At 41.0% G+C, this 18372-nt stretch overlaps 1 protein-coding gene across 6 annotated transcripts in view; it reads left to right on the top strand.

The window, feature by feature from the left end:
* fbxo15 (F-box protein 15) overlaps positions 1-18372 on the top strand; it is a 45122-nt gene that overhangs the window by 10436 nt on the left and 16314 nt on the right. For 5 of the 6 annotated variants that reach the window (XM_044033210.1, XM_044033218.1, XM_044033224.1 and 2 more), the window contains 5 exons: positions 74-203; positions 530-612; positions 1327-1472; positions 1705-1829; positions 2021-4281. In XM_044033210.1, the coding sequence (XP_043889145.1) occupies positions 74-203; positions 530-612; positions 1327-1472; positions 1705-1829; positions 2021-2287 (751 nt within the window). In that variant the 3' untranslated portion in view covers positions 2288-4281. Of the gene's footprint in view, positions 1-73; positions 204-529; positions 613-1326; positions 1473-1704; positions 1830-2020; positions 4282-18372 lie in introns of those variants that run through there. The other variant, XM_044033240.1, reaches the window with a different exon arrangement.

Below are 18372 nucleotides of genomic sequence, written 5' to 3'. Positions count from 1 at the left end.
TTCCATTCTCTCTGTCTCTCTTGTTCCTCTTGTCTTGTCGGTGAAAAACCAGTTCCTCTGCTTGCTCCGTCAGCCCTGGCTGGAGGTCCCTCATGGCCAAGTTGGACATGCAGACTTTAACTGAAAGTGCGGAGGTCATTGGTCAGGACCAACTAGTTGAACTGAAGCTGTTACATCCTGGAGTCGTCATTGGTACCTGGAGGGTAAATACAAGCACCCGTGGCATTTTTAAAATGATGATACAATGGTTTATTTAATGACATATTGTCATTCAATAAACAAGAATCAGCCTCTCAAAACACATGTCTCTGGTCGTCACTTCCTGTACGCCTTGAGACGGCCAATTGTGAGCACCGTTAAATCTTGGTCAAACAGCACACAGCACACAGCATGCTTACTGTCTCACTGACACTGATGAGATTAACTCCTTAGGTACCGAAATTTGGTTTCGCATTTGGTAAAAAGTTGAATGCCCGGGCCCTTGTACTCTCAAATTGTGGAGGAACTTAAGTGATCGCTCTTTTTGCAGGACCAGAGCTCCATTGCCTTCATCATGTTCACCCTTCACTTCCACAAGCTGTTGGAGAGAAGCATCCAGGGATCATCTGTCTGGTGGGGCGACACAAGAACAGGCACTTCTTATTCATGTGGTTATGCGGTGTGCAGTGTATCACTATCAGTCGGTTAGAGCCCAAACATGTAGGATGTGATAACTGAGGGGATTTATTTGATGCTCCTGGTGTGTGACCCATCTGTTATGCACTGCAGAGTGAGATTTGAAGCATCAGTATTAGTGGCACCTGTGCTTCACCAGCACATATGTATAGCGGGACCGGACCACATTTTAATATGAAGTCGTTCATTCTTGTCACGAGTCGCACAAGAGATTTTACAATCTTTTTTTTGACACAACAGGAGACGAAAGCCTCAGCGGACCAGGTGAAGAAAAGCTGAGGGAAATAACTCAAACCATAACCTATGAGGGGCGGGTCACAAATCTTAACCTCTCCAAAGCTCACTGTTGGTGATGATATATATTTCAGTTTAGATTAGTTTTGGATTTGAAGTGTAAAACTGCCTCACTGATCATCCACAGCGTTCAGTAGACTTCTATATCCCTTGTGAGTCCCAACATCTAACAAAGTGTGTACATGGCCCCCTCTTCTGGTTTCTTTTGAGATTACAGTACATTATGATCGTCCACAGAAGTAAAAAAAAAAAACAACTCTTAAATGCCCCCCCCCACCCCAAAATATTGTTTCCTCTTTACATCACACAACAAAGTTTGAGTGTAATTTATCTTTTTAATTTTCTTTCTTTCTTCAGCCCCTATTTGGAACTAATGGCCAAACCCCCTAGTGATGATGCAGACCCCGAATACGGTCTCCATGGTTACCAACTACACATTGTTCTCCACAACACTGTATGCTCGCTCATGTCTGGAAGCTTTTCCGAGCTCTTCTGTCTCAGATGTAATATATTTATTTATCTCCTTCTCTCTGTATGTAAAGTATATATGTGTGTGTGTGTGTGTGTGTAATACAGTATATGCAGTACATATATCAAAAAATAATTGAAAGGAACTAAATTTAATCTGTGTTCTTGCAGAAAATACTGACTTTGAAGTCACTAATCCCATAAACTGTAAAGAAACAATTGAAATTGTATAAAGTCTTACTTTTTGTGTTGTTTTTCTTTGACCAGCTCAGATCAGTGATGCACACATCGAGCTGACCGCCATCAGCAGGACAAACTTGTCCCAACACACACCTCTGACAGGAAGCATCACCCTGCCATGGAGGTGTGAGGTCCTCAAATCTGCAGTGGAGGTACCAACTGTGCTGTCGGCCACTCACACACTATAATGTTGCTGACAAATTGTTAAAAAGAGAAACTATTCACTGTTTGTTATAGCGTGGTGGTGATCACAGACCTACTAAAAAATAATACGTTTTACAGTCCATAATAAAGTGTTGACTCACTGAGCTTAGCCCCTGTTTATTTCTTCACTTCCTGCCAGAATTGCTGCATAATGAGTGTGACTCTGCTGGATGAATTCAGGAAGCCCTTCTGGTGTGTCAGCTCTCCGGTTTTCATGGAGCCGGGAAACGCAGCAGTCTCCTATGACTACGACGGTGAGCACTTCCTGATCCACTATCGAGACTCTGACGGTCGGGTGAAGATAGAACTCGCGTGGGTGAAGGAACAGGAGCAGTACGTCGTCATCGGTTTAGTTGTCTACGTGAGTGTTTCTAAAGTCAACGAGCATTTCGGCAGAGATTACTGAGTTTTGAGGTTTTTAATCATTACTTCAGGAAGAATTTAATGCCCTCATTTCCACAAACATCCACACAAAGCTTTTCCATGGCAACTCGGGGATAATTATACTGTTGTCTGGCTATTATTATATTTATTTATCAGAGGGAAGTACCCAGACCAGAGCATTCACCGAGTGACGTCCATTTATGTAAAATACAACATGGGACAAAAGTGATTTGTTGTGATTTTGGATCTTTCTTTGTTCTTGGCCTCTGCCTCAGTATATTTATTGATTTAGAGCATTTTGTATTCACACAAATGTGGCTGTTCAGAAACGTCTTGCATTTGCCAAGGATCTTAATTTGCTGTTAAATACTCGCGCAATCAACATCGTCAAATAAATGCTTGGGAAATGCTCTAAAATTTGACTTCAATTCCAATGTTTTTGCTTTCTTACGCTTTTCAGTTACACCTTTTTTTAGTCCTTAAAAGCTATTTTGTTGGAATTCAGGTCACAAGCCTACACATGCACTTGTGGATGTTTCTCATAGTGACCCCCTCTCACCCTCAGTAGAATGCACATTATACTCATTGCAATATGTAGTCAGTTTTCTACTCAAACGTACGCTTCGAGGAGATTTGGGTCATTCTCCCAAACTAATACTGTATTATCCATTTAATGACTCACAATGAATTATGCTATTACACACACTGTAAAAATTGTGCCTACAAAACTGAAAATGAAGGCATGCTTTGTGAATCGAGTTAAAATGCTGTGTTTTCTATCGAATTTTCTTTGCTCCTATCAGGGAATATACCTTAACAGCCACATCACCGTAACTACAGCGTCACACATTATGCAATCACTTTCAAATGAATATGGAGTTTAATGTCCACACCCTGGGCAAGTCTGGCTTTAGCGATATAGAATTAGTACTGGAGCAGTCGTCGGAAGACCGTTGCCAGGCTGCTGATGGGGCCAGCACTGCTGATGGCAATAAAATAAGGCAGTCCTCTAGATAATAGGATTTCAGAGGCTTCCGTCTATTTTCTCAGTGAGGGTCACCTCACCTTGAAAATATGCTTATTTTTCCAAACACATCCACAACGTCATTGGCTCTAGATCCAAAGAATTATTTGAGGAAGAGAGCCAGAGGCGGGGGAAAAAAGAAAAAGAGGGGGCAGCATTATGTGTGATAAATTGAGTTGAGACAACAACTCTGATAGAGAGATGGAGACACTGCCTGAATCATAAAGACTCCATGAGCAGCCATGTTGTCCACCCTGCACAGGCCTCCTGCTTAACTGTGCTGTGGACAACAGCCGTACAGACCTTTATTGGATTGCTGCCTCAAGCATTTAATACACTGACAAATGACATGATATTGACCATTACTTGGACCGAACAATGTGTGTCGTGTATTACTTCCAGGTTACAAGTGTATAACGGCACATTTCCATCACGGTGACCTTCACGCAACTGTTTGCTGTCACATCAAGTGTCGCAAACTGCCAATCCCTCATTCCCTTTTATATTAGAAAAACCAGGAGCCAAGGGTATTGCTGTGTGGTAATGGACTCTTAGGGACATAAAGACAGTTATTCAGCCGTTTAACTCACAGTAATGACGAAACAAGGGGATATGGATTTTAGGGGCAAGGACCACGGCGCTTTGTCAGAAAACACTATGTAATCTAATTCTGGGGGTACAGCGTGTATTGAAAGAAAATCTCTGTGCTGTTTTTTGTTTTTTTTAAAAAACTAAAATAATCATAATATATTCAAATCAAGCTGTGCAAGCATGCAAATTCAATGATTAGAATATAATTCAATGTACATAGTTCTCCAGTAGATGGCTCTCTTTGGTTAACAAAGGAAAAATCAGTGCCATCAGAGTGTCTGGTTTTTATCCCTTTCAATCTGTCCAAAGTCAGAGCAGAGAAACTATGTCATCATGTGTGTCTATGTTTTACACCGTGTTTTTGTTTTGCTCTCTTCAGTAAACACTCCTTTTCCTCCTCATCTTTGTTTTCCTCTGTTTTCCTTTCCCTTTGCCAAGTAATTACGAGTCCGTGTGTTAATCACAATTTATAAAGTTTAACAACAAATGGTGATTAAGAAAGTACGGGTTAAATTAAGTGACATAAAGCCTCATTAAACCCATCTGTCTTACTTTTCCTCACGGGCTAATCTTGAAAGAAAATTGCTTCCATTTTTAGCCGTTAATTCTCTCCCCTGTGAGTGACCAGCTGGGTCCACAAACTCTTCAGCCTCAGAAGCCAAAGGCCGTTTTTATTTGGTCCTTTCATTGTAGGTAACTGTCAACTAATGAGGTACACAACGAGGGAGCTTGACCACCTTGGTCAAACCTCGTATTTGCACAATGAGATGACAATTATGTTTCACCACATTGATCAGCAGTGGCGGGTTGTCAATAGGGGGCACTAGGGCACCACCCCACCTCTCCGTCACTGCTCCCTCATGAAGAAGAACCACAGACTTGCATTGATTTTAAAAAGGTTATTACACAGTTGGTGAGTAAAGTGTTTAATCTGCGGTAAAAATGGAGAAAATGCTCTGTGTTGTGTGGAGTTGCTGAGAGGTGATGTACTTCCTGTTCATAGATTCATGAACATGGGTCCCTGTGCAAAAAGTGTTTTAGGAAACACTGTCGTATTTAATAGTAAATGAAAAATCGGTAGGTTTTGGACTGATGGTTGATGGCTAAGTTGGGCTCAAACTCATTAGAGTTTTGAATAAATGTCATTTTGATGTGGAAGTTAGAATTTCATCGTGTCCAAGCAGAGTAATTTAATTCTGTTGACGGAGTATTAAGGTCAAACTTAACCCCTCAGCACCTGAAAATGATCTTGCGAATAAGTGATTTTGCCCATTTTTCCCAGAATATGCTTCAGTATCTGGCAGTTATTCACAATTGACTGCATGTTCAACTAGTGCATTAACATTTTACAATGAAGGAAAACTAAATGAACACTGTAGCCGTACATGAACACCAGAATTTGCGTGCTAAATTTGAACAGTATAATCACTTTACATGCGGTAAACCGCCAACACACAGATGCTAAAAAATCGACCACAAGATTTCTTCTAGCAAAAGATGACCTCCTACTCCTACACCATGAAAACAAAAACAAACGTATGGTCAGTTCATCTGAACTCTGCAGCCACTGACCAACTGTCACCTCGGCCTCGTTTTACTCATCTGCCCTGACGCTTCCTACTTTTCTGATCACTCGAGAGCATCGTGTGCTGAAAGCTTCAAGGGGTGACAGAGTAATAAAAGGTTCACGATACTCAGTGAGATCTTTGGTTTATTCCACCCTTTAAATGGAGCATCAAGACCAAACGGGCGCGGATAAATCCATTTTATATCAAAGCTGCCGTCTCTCCTCTGGCTTTAGGAGCTCAGTGAGTGATATAAGAGGAAAAGTGCCCTCCCTGCTGCATGGTCCGGAGCTGCATCAGACTGCAGTGACTGTATATCCCAAATATAATATAATACAAATGTATAATCCTGGACTTCAGGTGGAAAATGATGCAGCATTTCCTTGGTGTTATTGATTTGTAGAAACACTTTTTCAGGAAGTCTTGTAGTAGTATGTAGTAGTAGGTCATGCTCCTACAGACAGCAGTGCTATTCATCTATATGCTTACCAAAAGTAAATATATCGTAGACCAAAGATATTAAAATTCTGCTGTGTTAATGTATAAATAATGAACCACTTAGAGAGAGGTGAGTCTGGCTCATAAATACCAACTCTTAAAGTACATTCTCTTGATATTATTTCTCTACTTTGACTCAATTATGTTGTTTTAATGTGCAGCCTTTACTCGGAGAACTGTGTCAACACACACGTCATGATGACCCCGCGACTAATATGAAAACGGATTCTTCACGCTCAGGGAAACGCAAACTCCTGAAGTTAAAAGTTAATTGACTCGCCACATCACCTCTCACAGTTTTTATTTTAAGGCCCCTGAGCTGTCACATACTTGGCATCCGTCCGCGAACATTGTCTTCTGCCAGCGATCTAAATCATTTATAATTTTGGATAACAGGACGGTGAATGTCCTTTGTGTCAAAAAATAAATTACTTGCCACTATTTCTCTCCCTCACTTCCTCGGCGCGTCCGTGCCAGAGAGTGAGAAGTGTGCATGAGTCAGCGCATTATCCAGTGTACTGAAAAAGCACTTTCCACAGTCTCACATGGTTCACTAGTTTGTATTACCCTCACAGTAACATCCCGCGGCTGTTTGGTGTCAGAGCAGATGTTTTCCTGGGCAGGTAAAGTCCAAACTCCTTTCTGGTCTTTCTGCTGCATGCTGTGGGTTCAAACAGGGTCACCTGGTTATCTAAGCTCTATTTACTGGGCCGCTCTTTCAAGGAAATAGTCAACATCTTGCAAAATATGTATTTACTCCCCTGCAACCCCGAAAAGATGCGATGGATGGATGGAGATTACTTTAAAAAAAAAAAGGAAAAGTGATGAGTTAAAGGGAAAAGTTGTGGTTTTACAGTTGGTACAAACAACTTTGTACAGCCTTGTATTTACTGCATATTTCTAAAAACCTCACCTGACTCTCAGGGAGACAGTTGAGCAACAGCAGCTGTATGTGATGATTAAGAGATGAATTGCAAAGTATTAATGTTAATCTTCTTGTACCAGCGTAGAATAAACATGATTTGTTCTGACCCAAAGCAAAATTCAAATGCAGCACATTTTGCAGTATCAAAAAAAAAGAATTAAAGAAAAAAGAAACATCCAGGAGGCTACACAGAAAACAACCCGGGCTCTGCTTATACATAGTTCCTGGAACAATTGGTTTTAGTGCAAAGGTCTGTGCCTGAGGCTAAATCTATTGATCTGAACCAGTATTAAGAGGGATAGAGAGAAAGAAGGGGGGGATAAACCGATGAGAAAGAAAAATGGAGGCAGGGAAGAACAAAGAAAGTCTTACTCATTGTGGATGAACACAAGGGTTTCCTGTTGGAAACGCATTGCGCTTGTGTGCATCGTTGCTGTTGCGTGTTGCGGTGCTTGAATCTGACGTGCCGGTGATATATACGGTCAATTACACCCAACCGGGCACAGTTTGTTTTCTCTGTTAACTCTCTCTACAAGGCCATGAATTATTGAATACCCAGTGGTGAGTTGTATCTGTGTCATCGTTGTGTGCTGCTTAGACTTCTGACTTCTTGTGTCCGACTTGTTACTCTTAAGTGCCATGTTGAGTTCTTCATCACCCCGGCTTGCCGCTCTGACTGGAATGAAACATTAAATGGAGATTGTCCGGGGTCATGCAGGTCACCGCTGTTGTAGGGGAGCAAATATCTACCAGCAAGTAACAATCTCTCCCCAAAAAGTATTCTGTCTTTCCGACGTTAGCAAGAGGTTTTCCAAAGTAAAGTAAAGTATAGTAAATATTTATTTAATCTGACTCCATTTAAACAACAATTAACTTTACTTTTAAATATTGTTGGGAATTAAAGTTAACCAATCATTTAACATGTAAACCTTTTAAGAATTCAATTCTATTGTCAAGGAATCTGACATCGGTCTAGTTCAGGGATGGTTTATATTATAAAAACCACTCAGTGACCTTTTTCCACATAGAAGATTAGCCCTAATGCCTAGGTTGAAGTATTCAGAGGTCAGAAATGTAACACAACAGTTTACAGGACATAATACTCAATCTTTTCTATTCAACTCAGAGGTGAAGGGTATAGCCCTTGTTGAACATGGAAGAATAGCCGAGACACCTGGGTTGAAGTATTCAGAGGTCAGAAATGTAACACAACAGTTTACAGGACATGATACTCAATCTTTTCTATTCAACTCAGAGGTGGAGGGTATGAGTGTTAAATCTCACCATATAACTAGACTAAATGAATCTCCAATAACAGATTCTTAACTATTTAGAACAAAAAGTCTCAACAAGGCAATATTAGAAATGAAGGGTTAACATACCAGTTTATTGAAATGTCCAGTGGTAGAAAAATACAGCCAAGAAGTTGTATGACACACAGTTGATGTGTGGGAGCTTCTGTTAAGCAGACCAAACTCCTCGAGGAATGGGAGCTCTGTCCCTTATATCCAAGATATCCCACCAGAATACAGACACTTTACATTTACATCTCCATTGTGATTTACTCAGGAAGGCTATTTCCTTCTGGGGACCTTTTACTCACCATGGGGTCTTTTCACATGACAATTGAGCCACCTTGACTTGTCTACTTCCTGCACTGAGACGCACTTCAAACAAGACAATGTTTACACCTCAGAGTGGTGGGACTGTCCCCACTGGTGAGGTTTGCACCTAGTTGATTAATTCAATCAAAGAGCAGAATATACACAGTGATGACGTTTCGTCTAGTGTCTACAGGGTGTGGTCTCACTGTCTTACACTGTGGATCTGTCAGCAGAGTAGAAATACAGGAGGATTCCAAGTGAAACTTTTTTCTTTTTTAATGTCTTTGTTTTTATACGTGTAACATTTCATGTATGAGGGTGTAAGTGCCACATGTTAAAAAAGATGGCTTTCACAGATACCTGGGTCCTTCATCCAAATGTTCTGCATCAGAACGTGAATTACACACACTCTACGCTTTTATGCCTTAAGTCTGTGTTTAGTATGACATTTATATTGGTGTAATTGGTATTTATATGGCGCCATTTTATGTATAAGCTACTTTTTGCTTTAACTGAATCTCCCCGCATCTCTGTTTCTGCTATGTTCTGCTGCCAGGGTTTTAATGGTGCCTATTAAACTGATGAGATTCACCTCCGATGTTACTATGGTAGTGACCCCTGTCTCAGTGTTGCTGACCTCACTGGCCACTGGCCATTGCAGGAAAACACAGTGTTGGATACAGCAACAGGTTGAGAAATATGCTCGGATGCTTTTCAAACCGTGGTTGTTGCATGATTTAAGGGATGAAATGATCATCTGTCCACCACATTCTCACAGACTGAGAAGTCCATGCAAGAGGGCAGACACACTTTATTCTGTGAAATATCTCAACATCTAGTCAAGGGATGGGCAGTGAAGTCAGCTTCTAAAGGACAAAGCCTAAGGACTTAAGGGGTTCGGTGAGTTTTTATACAATGCCATTAATGTGATTAATGCACACCCACCTCTCACATGAATCCAAAAACCATTTCATTTTGTTTCCATGTTACCGCCGTCGTGTGCAAGATAATGGAGCTGGTTGAGTTTTATGTCTAAGTTATGAAACGCCAGCCTGTTTGCATTATGGATGCGTTAGCATTTAGCATTAAGCCTAAAGAACCCAGAGCAGCTGGCAATATACAGCTGCATAGCCCACTATTAATCTTGTTATGTAAAATGAGGATAAAAGCAGTAAAGCGGCATGAGTCAGCGATTCTGCGGTGAATAGTATCTCGCACACGACGTCCAGATGAATTTAATCCTAACCCACACTTTACCAAAGTGGAATGAACAAGGAAAGGTCAAGTGTGGTGCGCCTCACTTCATTATGATGTCATCTTAATCAAATGCACACACTCCCACTCCATGATTGAAACTGTCAAACCTGTATGGGAATGATGAATGCTCGCTTCCTGCAGCAACAGTTCCTTAGGTGCTGCGCTTTATAATGACCAAAATAGCTGAGTAATGAGTGCAGTTAGGAACTGCTGGGGGTGGGCTTTCCTTTCTCTGTTCGCATGTGCGCTGTGTGATGAGAGCTCTCCATTTTTCACAAATGATGATGAGAATGATGATGATGATTGATACAGTGAGGGCCCAACTTTTTCACCGGTGTCTCCACGCTGCATTTGCCCCTGCTATGAGTGAGATGAATGATCTTCATGTGTCTAAAACCATGGCGGTAACTTTCTCTTATGCTCACGTGGAAGTCATTTGTGGATAAAAGCTGGTGTGTTTGTGCTCTTGTATTTGTTACCTTTTCTGACATCAACACTGACTTTTTCACTGATTTTGTTATTTAGTATATATATACTGTATATATATACATATATATATATGTATATATATATATATATACATATATATATAGTATATATTTTATAACTGTATGTAACTGTTTTTGTTTCTTGTTACTACCAAAGAAAAAAATATATAGTGCCTTTCTAAACTTGATGAGCTGCTTTAGACCCATTCACATGTCTTTCATACCCATTCACACGCTTCAACATGGGGTTAAGTGTCTTGCTCAAGGACACAGACTAGCAGAGCCAGGAATTTAACCCACAATCTTCCAGTTGAAAGACAACTTCCCCCCCCCACCATGGCTCAACCATTATTCCTCACTTTTTAATACTTTTACTTCTAAAACTTAAGTACATTTTATAACAGAAAATTACTTTTGATACCCTAGTACAATACATGTCATATACTTTAAGACTTTTATTACTTACTATTTTACTAATATTATAAAAAGTAACCTCAACTTCTACCAAAGTCATTTTTCTGGTAAGATACTCAAGTATCCCTTTACTTTTATACAAGACTGGTCAGGACTAGTAGTCCTCAAAGAGACCAAAACCTGGTCCTAATGAGGCAGAGCCTCATTTCTGAAAAACTGGTTAAGGTAAATTTGAATGAGGATCAGGTTAAGGTTAGATTTAGGCTTTAACTGGTTATGGTTAAGATCTGAAATAACAATTTAAAGGTTGTCCAAATGAATGTTTAGTCAATGCAGAGTCCTTAAAGGAAGAGCTGTGACCTCTGTGTGTGCGTGTCTGTGTGTGTGTGTGTGTGCGTGCGTGGTTGCTGGGAATAGTCAGTCTCGCTTTTCATGTTTGTGTAAACTGTCGTCCTGTAAACATCCATTATCAAGCTGTGTGTGTGTGTGTGTGTGGTCTTAGCATTGAGATAAGAGGCTTTGTTTTAATCACAGAGAAATGTCATCTTACCGTTCACCTAAAAATAACCCTTAAATGTGTGTTACATAATGTTTGTCGACGTAAAGTGTGTGCTTTGTGGCTGGTGACAGTGAGGAGTTGTTGAGTGGCCACCAGAAGGCACTGGAACGCCTCGTGGCTCGCTCAGCGTTTCACTCCCTGAGGATACAGGCAGACACGTGTTATAGCAGCGGCTCATTTTTGATGAAGTACAACCCGACAATTGAATCTGAAAAATGCGCTAATTGTTTATTAACTCTGTAAAGGAATGCAATTGAGAGTGGATCTGATTAACGGTGAGGATACAAGACGTCTGGGAATTTCTCAGTTATGTTTAAACGATTACCTGGTGGATCAGGTAGCCTGTATGTTGAGGTTGCCTCGTCTGCAGCGGCTGCATGTTCATTACTGACTTGCGACCCATTTTTAAGTTATTTTCCCACTCTCGCTGCTTTTTATTTCATAATTTGTCCATATTCATGCCTCAAAAGATGTGTAAGTGTTTGTATAGTGGCAGAATAAGTGGAAAAGCAGAGCACTGAGGAAGAAGGACTTGGTTGTCGGTAAGACCACTTAACTGGCGGGAATTATTTGACCTTGGAGCACTTTATAGTTTTGTTTGTTTCCCTCAGGTTCTGCTTTGACTGTTCTGTTGATCTGGCTTTATAGAAACAACTCTAATATTGACCCACCGGAACAGCAAATCAGTCTTAAAGGAAATCACTTTCCTTTTGACATGAGGCCAAAGCAAAGACAGAAATGTTTTTATTTGAGAATGAAGCTCAAATTATTCGCATCTTTTAAGCATCTGCCTTTTCCTTTCGTATGAATCAGTCCATGACGTGTTCCACTATGGATTTGATCCAAACTTTTGTTGCACAAACATCTAGTATACAGGATACAGTATTTGCTCTTGGTTTGTTTAATCATCCAAATCACATGTTAAAATGGGTGGAGCATGAGGAGGAGGAGAAACACCCAAAAATGGATCTTATGTCTTGGTGTGACGGTATCGTAAATAACTTCTCTCCATGCTATCCCTCCCCCCTGTGGCCTTACCGCTGCCTCCTGCCTCCAGCACCCTCACATCAACACTTTCTGCTGTACTCGCAACCTTGTGGGTCGGAGCACAGGCTGCATCTCATCAGAGAATATTACCCAACACGTGGAGGACAACATTCATCAACGTCACATGGCTTTTGCCAATCGTGCATTTCCTGCTGTGGTCATTCCAAGTCCGTTTCTATTGCTCAAGCAGTACAAGAGTACACACACACAAAACTTGTTTTTCAAGTCTTTGCTAGTTACTGCTGATAAAACTTAATTATTTGAAATGATTCCATGTCCTGGCATAAAGCTGTGTTACATTAAATACAGATGCTAGGTTAGATTGATTAGTTTTTTTTGCTTCTTTTAATATTATAAACCACTTGAAAGTATGTGTGAGCCACATATTTACTCATTTTTGACTCCCGAAAATACACATTTGCCAGTAAGCACGCACTCCTAAACATGTATTCTTGATTCACAGTTGAACTTTCAGTGTGAATTACCAAGTAAGAAAAAAATCAATACTGAAATAATGAAGACCAAATCAGCTCGACCAGTATACTGTCAGCATTTATTGAACTGATGGGTCAGTGTAATGAAATGAGGGAACTGGAGGGCACTAAGTTGCCTCCAATGAGACACTGTGGCTTCCTGAATGCTAAGCTGCTTTTTCAATAGGACTTGTTTAGAATTTGTTGCTCGTTATCTGACAACAAAGGACACCTGAGTGCAGAGTACCTGACAGATCTTCAAATCAGCATGCATGAAAGATAAATAGTTATTACCATAAAACAAATGTCATCAAAAATTGCACCAAAAGCCAAGTTTCCTAAATCCATGTCCTCAATGAATCAAATAATTCCCGATGGACAAATGATCCCTGAATCCCAGCCAAATATGCAGCTACGTTTGCATGTCATTCATAGTGAGGACACTCATAGACCCTTACCCTAACTTTAATCATCCCAACTAAGTGCCTAATGCTAACCTAAACCCAATTCTAACCCTAAAACCAGTTCTTAACCCCCCAAAAGCCCTATTCAGATGTGAGGACCAGCCAAAATGTCCACACAAGGTGGACAACATTTACACACAAGGTGTAGCCTTAACATAACACCACACACGCTTTAATGCATGTCATGCATTAAACTTTCATGAGAAGATGAACTCCAGCATCACCATAGCATGTTTTTGGAATGATCCACTTAGGCTAAAAGTCCTTTTAGTTTGCAACAATTGCGTCGCTCATTCTGTCAGCACATAGGAAGGCTTGGCATAAGCACAGCTCCGGGGCTGTGTGTCATTTAGAGGCTCTTAAAAGCAGCAGTCATACAAAACTACCCTTTGGGAATTTCCAATGATCTCACCATCATAGAGAGAGTCACGTAAGCGCCACAGCCCAACACACAAATGCCAGGAAAATCACATTAGCTACGAGAGAGCCTTTTGATTTAAGAGGCATAAACATGAGCCCTGTCGGGGCGGGAGGTGGATGGCATGCAAACATTACATGTGATTTATTGTCTGAAATCTACCCGGTGAGCTTTGTCCTTGGCATTGCAAACACTGGAGGCGTACATCTTGAATATAGAGTTTGAACAAAAGAAGGAAACCGCTAATATGACTAAGATATTCATTAAAGTCTTTTAAGGAGTTCATTGAGGTTCACTTTGAAACGATAAAATGTAAAAATACAATTATGTGCAGTACATAAACCAAGGCTGCATTTCCTCAAGATCACACAAGTGAAGAAAGCAGTTATCGCGGTAAAATGAATTACATGTCTGAGTATAATTACCTTTTATGGCATAAATATGACAACGCTCTTCACATGACTTATCCTTTATTCTACTCAAAAGTCCCACTGAGAATCAAATCTCTTTTACAAGTGAGACCGAGTCATCTGCATGTCTTTGGACAGGACATAGGGGTCGTTCACTGTTAACCACCATTACCAAGCACGACAACTTGTCTCCCTTTCTGTTGTTTACTACTTTGCCCTTTCTTCTGGCTGATCGGTGCAAGTAAAGGTCGACCTGGATCCCGTGTATACACACAAGTCGACCAAAGCCAATTTCAGATGTGTCAGTGGAACTGATGCTGCCAGCATTCAGTGACAGCTTGAGTGGAGCAGCTGCCGCCCTGATCTCAAAATCACCTCTGCTTACTGAGTGGAAACTGCTCTTCTTAAACGCCTGAGCCCTGTCACCACACATCCATAATGCTTAATATCAATATTATATGCATGATTATTATTATCAAAAGTGTGTGCATTCTCCTATGTGATGAAAGGTCATAGCTTTTTGAAGTTAAAGTTTCATACTTAGCACTAGGTTTGCTACTTACTACACCCAAAACATTGGGTCCTTCATTTATTTCAGGGACACTGACTGGCTGCATCCTGTTGATATGGCGCTCTCAACTTTTGAACCGTAGCTGGCACCGTGGCAACTGGTCGACCTGCTTTGACGTCACCCATAAGAATCTGAATCCTTGCAATTTGCAATTTGGCCAGCACCATGTTGAGGCTCCTAATGGATGATACCAGCTGTCAATCACACCTGTGTCCAATATGTGCTGGACTCTAAACTGGAACATCATTTGCATAAATTGTGCGATTAAAGGAGACCCAAAATTAGCAATAGTGACCATTAACTCCTCAGGAAAACATTGATGCTAAGCCAAAACTTATTTTGGCAACGTACAGGGTTGCCCCCTAGTGGCTATTCAATATATTTTTATTTCCTGTTTGACTTCAGTAGGAACCTGGGAGACTATTTATTCAATGTATGGTCTAAATCACGTGTCCAACTGGTGCCCCGGGGCCCGCCACCAATCGATTACATGCGGCCCGCCCACCACTGTGCAAGGTGATGAAATATAAGACTAAATGTATTTGCTGTCAATATTTTTATAATAGTAATAAGACATCGGTTGTAATCATTGCTTTATTAAATGTATTACACTCAACATGAAATTACATATATTTAAGCTGTTTTAATCACAATTATCCTCTTCATTATTTGCTAAATTTTCTATTTAATTCTCCGTTTTTGTGCAACATAAATATGTTTTTATGTGAATTTTATATCAAAACAAGCACTTTACTTGCAATTCTGTCTAATATCATAATGAATATCTTATATTGCTCACCGGCTACTTTTTTTTCTCTATGTCGGCCCCTGCTTGACCAGACTATATGCTTATTGGCCCCCAGGTCATTTAAGTTTGATACCCCTGGTCTAAACAGTGTACTTGTATTTATAGCAATATCCATAACTGTAACAGGGTTGTCATGCTTTATGTACTTTTGCTACCTGATAAACATAGTCCGACTGATCATCGGGATCCACAGGATTTCTTTTGGCTCCAGTGGCCAGAAAGTGATAAAGTCCAGGGCCATTTTTTGACTAAGACCAACCGTGACTATGACTGAGCAATTTCTGTTTGGGGAAGAGGTTAGCAAATCATTTAACCCAGTAGAGAATCATTTAATGCAATAGAGAATCAGCCCAGATAAGCTGGTCCATGCATTTTTCTCTTGTGACTCCTCTTTGATAGCTGCCAAGTATTTGTTTTTTATTATAGCATCACCTCCTCCACAAAAGCTTAACACAGCTTTGCATACGGCTCTCCCTCTTTATTCAGTGTTCGTGTTGCTGGATCAATGAAATTAAACTTGTCAGCGTAATTGAAGCCTGAAAGTCCCACAACCATCCCAAACCTCAGGCTGAGTGCATATTATCTGTGTTAAAGTCGTTTCCCCTGACATTTGAGAAGAGGGTTAGAGTGACGGGCACAAAGTAAACTTTAAAGAGAGAGACATTAATGAATGTGGGCCCCCTCTGTATATGAAGCTGCTCTGTTACATAAAGATCCATCCCTCACTGCCCATATCTAATGTGTGGAGCCGGAGCCTTGGTTGCTGCATAGCACAGCAGGCGTCACTGGGGAGCTGTGATCACACAGTCACACTACAGAAAGCATTCTGCATCATCCCCAGAGGAGCTCATTCAGCGCATTTCTACGTAATTACCTCAAAGTAATTACAGAAATCAATGGAGCTCTATCACTGCAGAGCGCACTACCCCAAAGCCTCCGATAATCATAGTATACATACCTGTCCAGCTTCCTCCGACAAGATTTATTAAAAGCTCCACAACATACTCAGTGCTTTACAAATCGCACACACATCTGTGCTGCTCCAACCTGTTGCCCTGCGGATGTCTTGTGCCTCATACAGTTATTGGAAGTGTAAGATTGGGAGTGTTTGGCTCCTTTTGTGAGGCCCTGGGGACGAGTATCAGGAGGCTTCCAGCCCATGAAACCAACAGAGTTGTTTTATAAAATTTGGTTTTGGAGCGATAACAAGCAGAGAGCCTCGTAAATCATCCGTTCTCGGGTCCAGCTGGCGAAAAACGACCGCTTCCTGGCGACGGCTAACCAAATACATCTGATTATTCCTTCAAACCGGAGAACAAGGTTAAATATGCACAATTGATTCAGTAAATGTCTGCGATGGTGAAAATATGTCCATCTACAGTTTAGCCTCATGTTCTCTGTGTTCTCGATTGAGTGATACTGTATGATTGCATGTTCTCCCCGTGTGTGTGTGCGGGTTTTCTCCGGGTTCTCTGCTTTCCTTAGGAATGAGTGTGAGAGTGGATGGTTGTTTGTCTCTATGTGGCCCTCTAATGGACCGGTGAACTGTCCAGGGTATACCCCGCCTTTCGCCCTATGTCGGCTGGGAATGGAACCAGCGACCCTCATGTGGAGGATAAAATGGTGATTACTGTATGATATGAAACTGCTGATGGCATATACTGTATATTCTTTTATTTGTTGTCTGCCACTTTATTCTCCACATGAGAGTCACAGGGAGCTGGAGCCGATCCCAGGTGACAGTGGGACAAAGGTGAGGTAGAAGGAAACTGGAGAACACAGAGGACACGGGGTCCTCGGTTGAACAAGGTTGCAAACCTGGACTTTCATGCAATAGTGGTCAAGTGTTGTTTTGCTGATTTCAGGAAGTGGCATCAATAGCAGGGGCAGTCTCATTCTTATTCAAACGGAAATGAAATCTGCACAGATGACATGTATGTGAGGTCGTGTCTATACAGCCATAGTTGTATTCAACCGGCTTTGTCCTTGGAAACGTGATATTATTTTACATGTCATTTAGCAGATGCTTTTATCCAAAGCGACTTACAATAAGTGCATTTAAATATTTGGGAACAACATGTTTATGTTAATTTTAACTTTATTCTTTATCAGATCATACACTGGCGTCTTGATTTACACTGAAAGTGATGCATGTTCAGATGTAATCAGGAGCCGCGCTCACAAGATGTGCTGGTGTCTTATACCGTAGGCTGTCAGGCATGTTCTCGTGTGTTTCACTCCCAGCATCCATATCAATGAACATGTCCTTCGTCCTACTTATGTATGCAGTATACATTTAACCCTGCTGACACAGCTGTCATTTATATTAATATATCACCTGTGAACACAGGCAGCACAGAGGCACATCTGCAACACTTGAACCTGCGCATTACCAGCAAACTGAAATGTACAGATCAGAACATGACGCTGGAGGTGAGTGTGGAGAAAAGAAAAAGAGGATGTTTCTTTTTTTCAACTTTTGTGCTTCTTTACATGACGTTTTTACTGAACGTTCGGTTGAAGACGAGAGCTGCCAATTACTGCTGAAGCCATTCACAGCAGAGTTTTGGGGTTGTTTTTTTTTAAACATTGTAGCTGTGAAATTGGATCGTTCAGTTATGACATGTGCATGTTGTTTGCACAGAAACCATAACATGAAGAGAACATACATGGTGATGTTTCCCATTTTCCATTACCATGCCCATTTGTGACTGCCTATTCATTTGATAGATATGACAAATTCTGCATTTCACAATAATGTGATACTTTTCATGGTGGCCATTCACAAGATGAACGTTTTGGCCTCAGGCGCTGACTCCGTCACTAAATCCTGCGATGTATTTGATATACGATAATGAGTCTCGGGTTGATTGTGTTGGCTCCGTCAAGGACTCCTCACAATACGTTTAGAGCAGAGGTCAGAGCCGTAATTGGAATTTAGGAAGCTGACAAGCTTGGCGTTATGCACTGACCTCGAACCGAAAAACAGGA

This window comes from Solea senegalensis, linkage group LG1, assembly GCF_019176455.1.
Source record: "Solea senegalensis isolate Sse05_10M linkage group LG1, IFAPA_SoseM_1, whole genome shotgun sequence".
NCBI classification, from domain to species: domain Eukaryota; kingdom Metazoa; phylum Chordata; class Actinopteri; order Pleuronectiformes; family Soleidae; genus Solea; species Solea senegalensis.
This window is presented reverse-complemented; position numbering and strand designations above follow the sequence as displayed.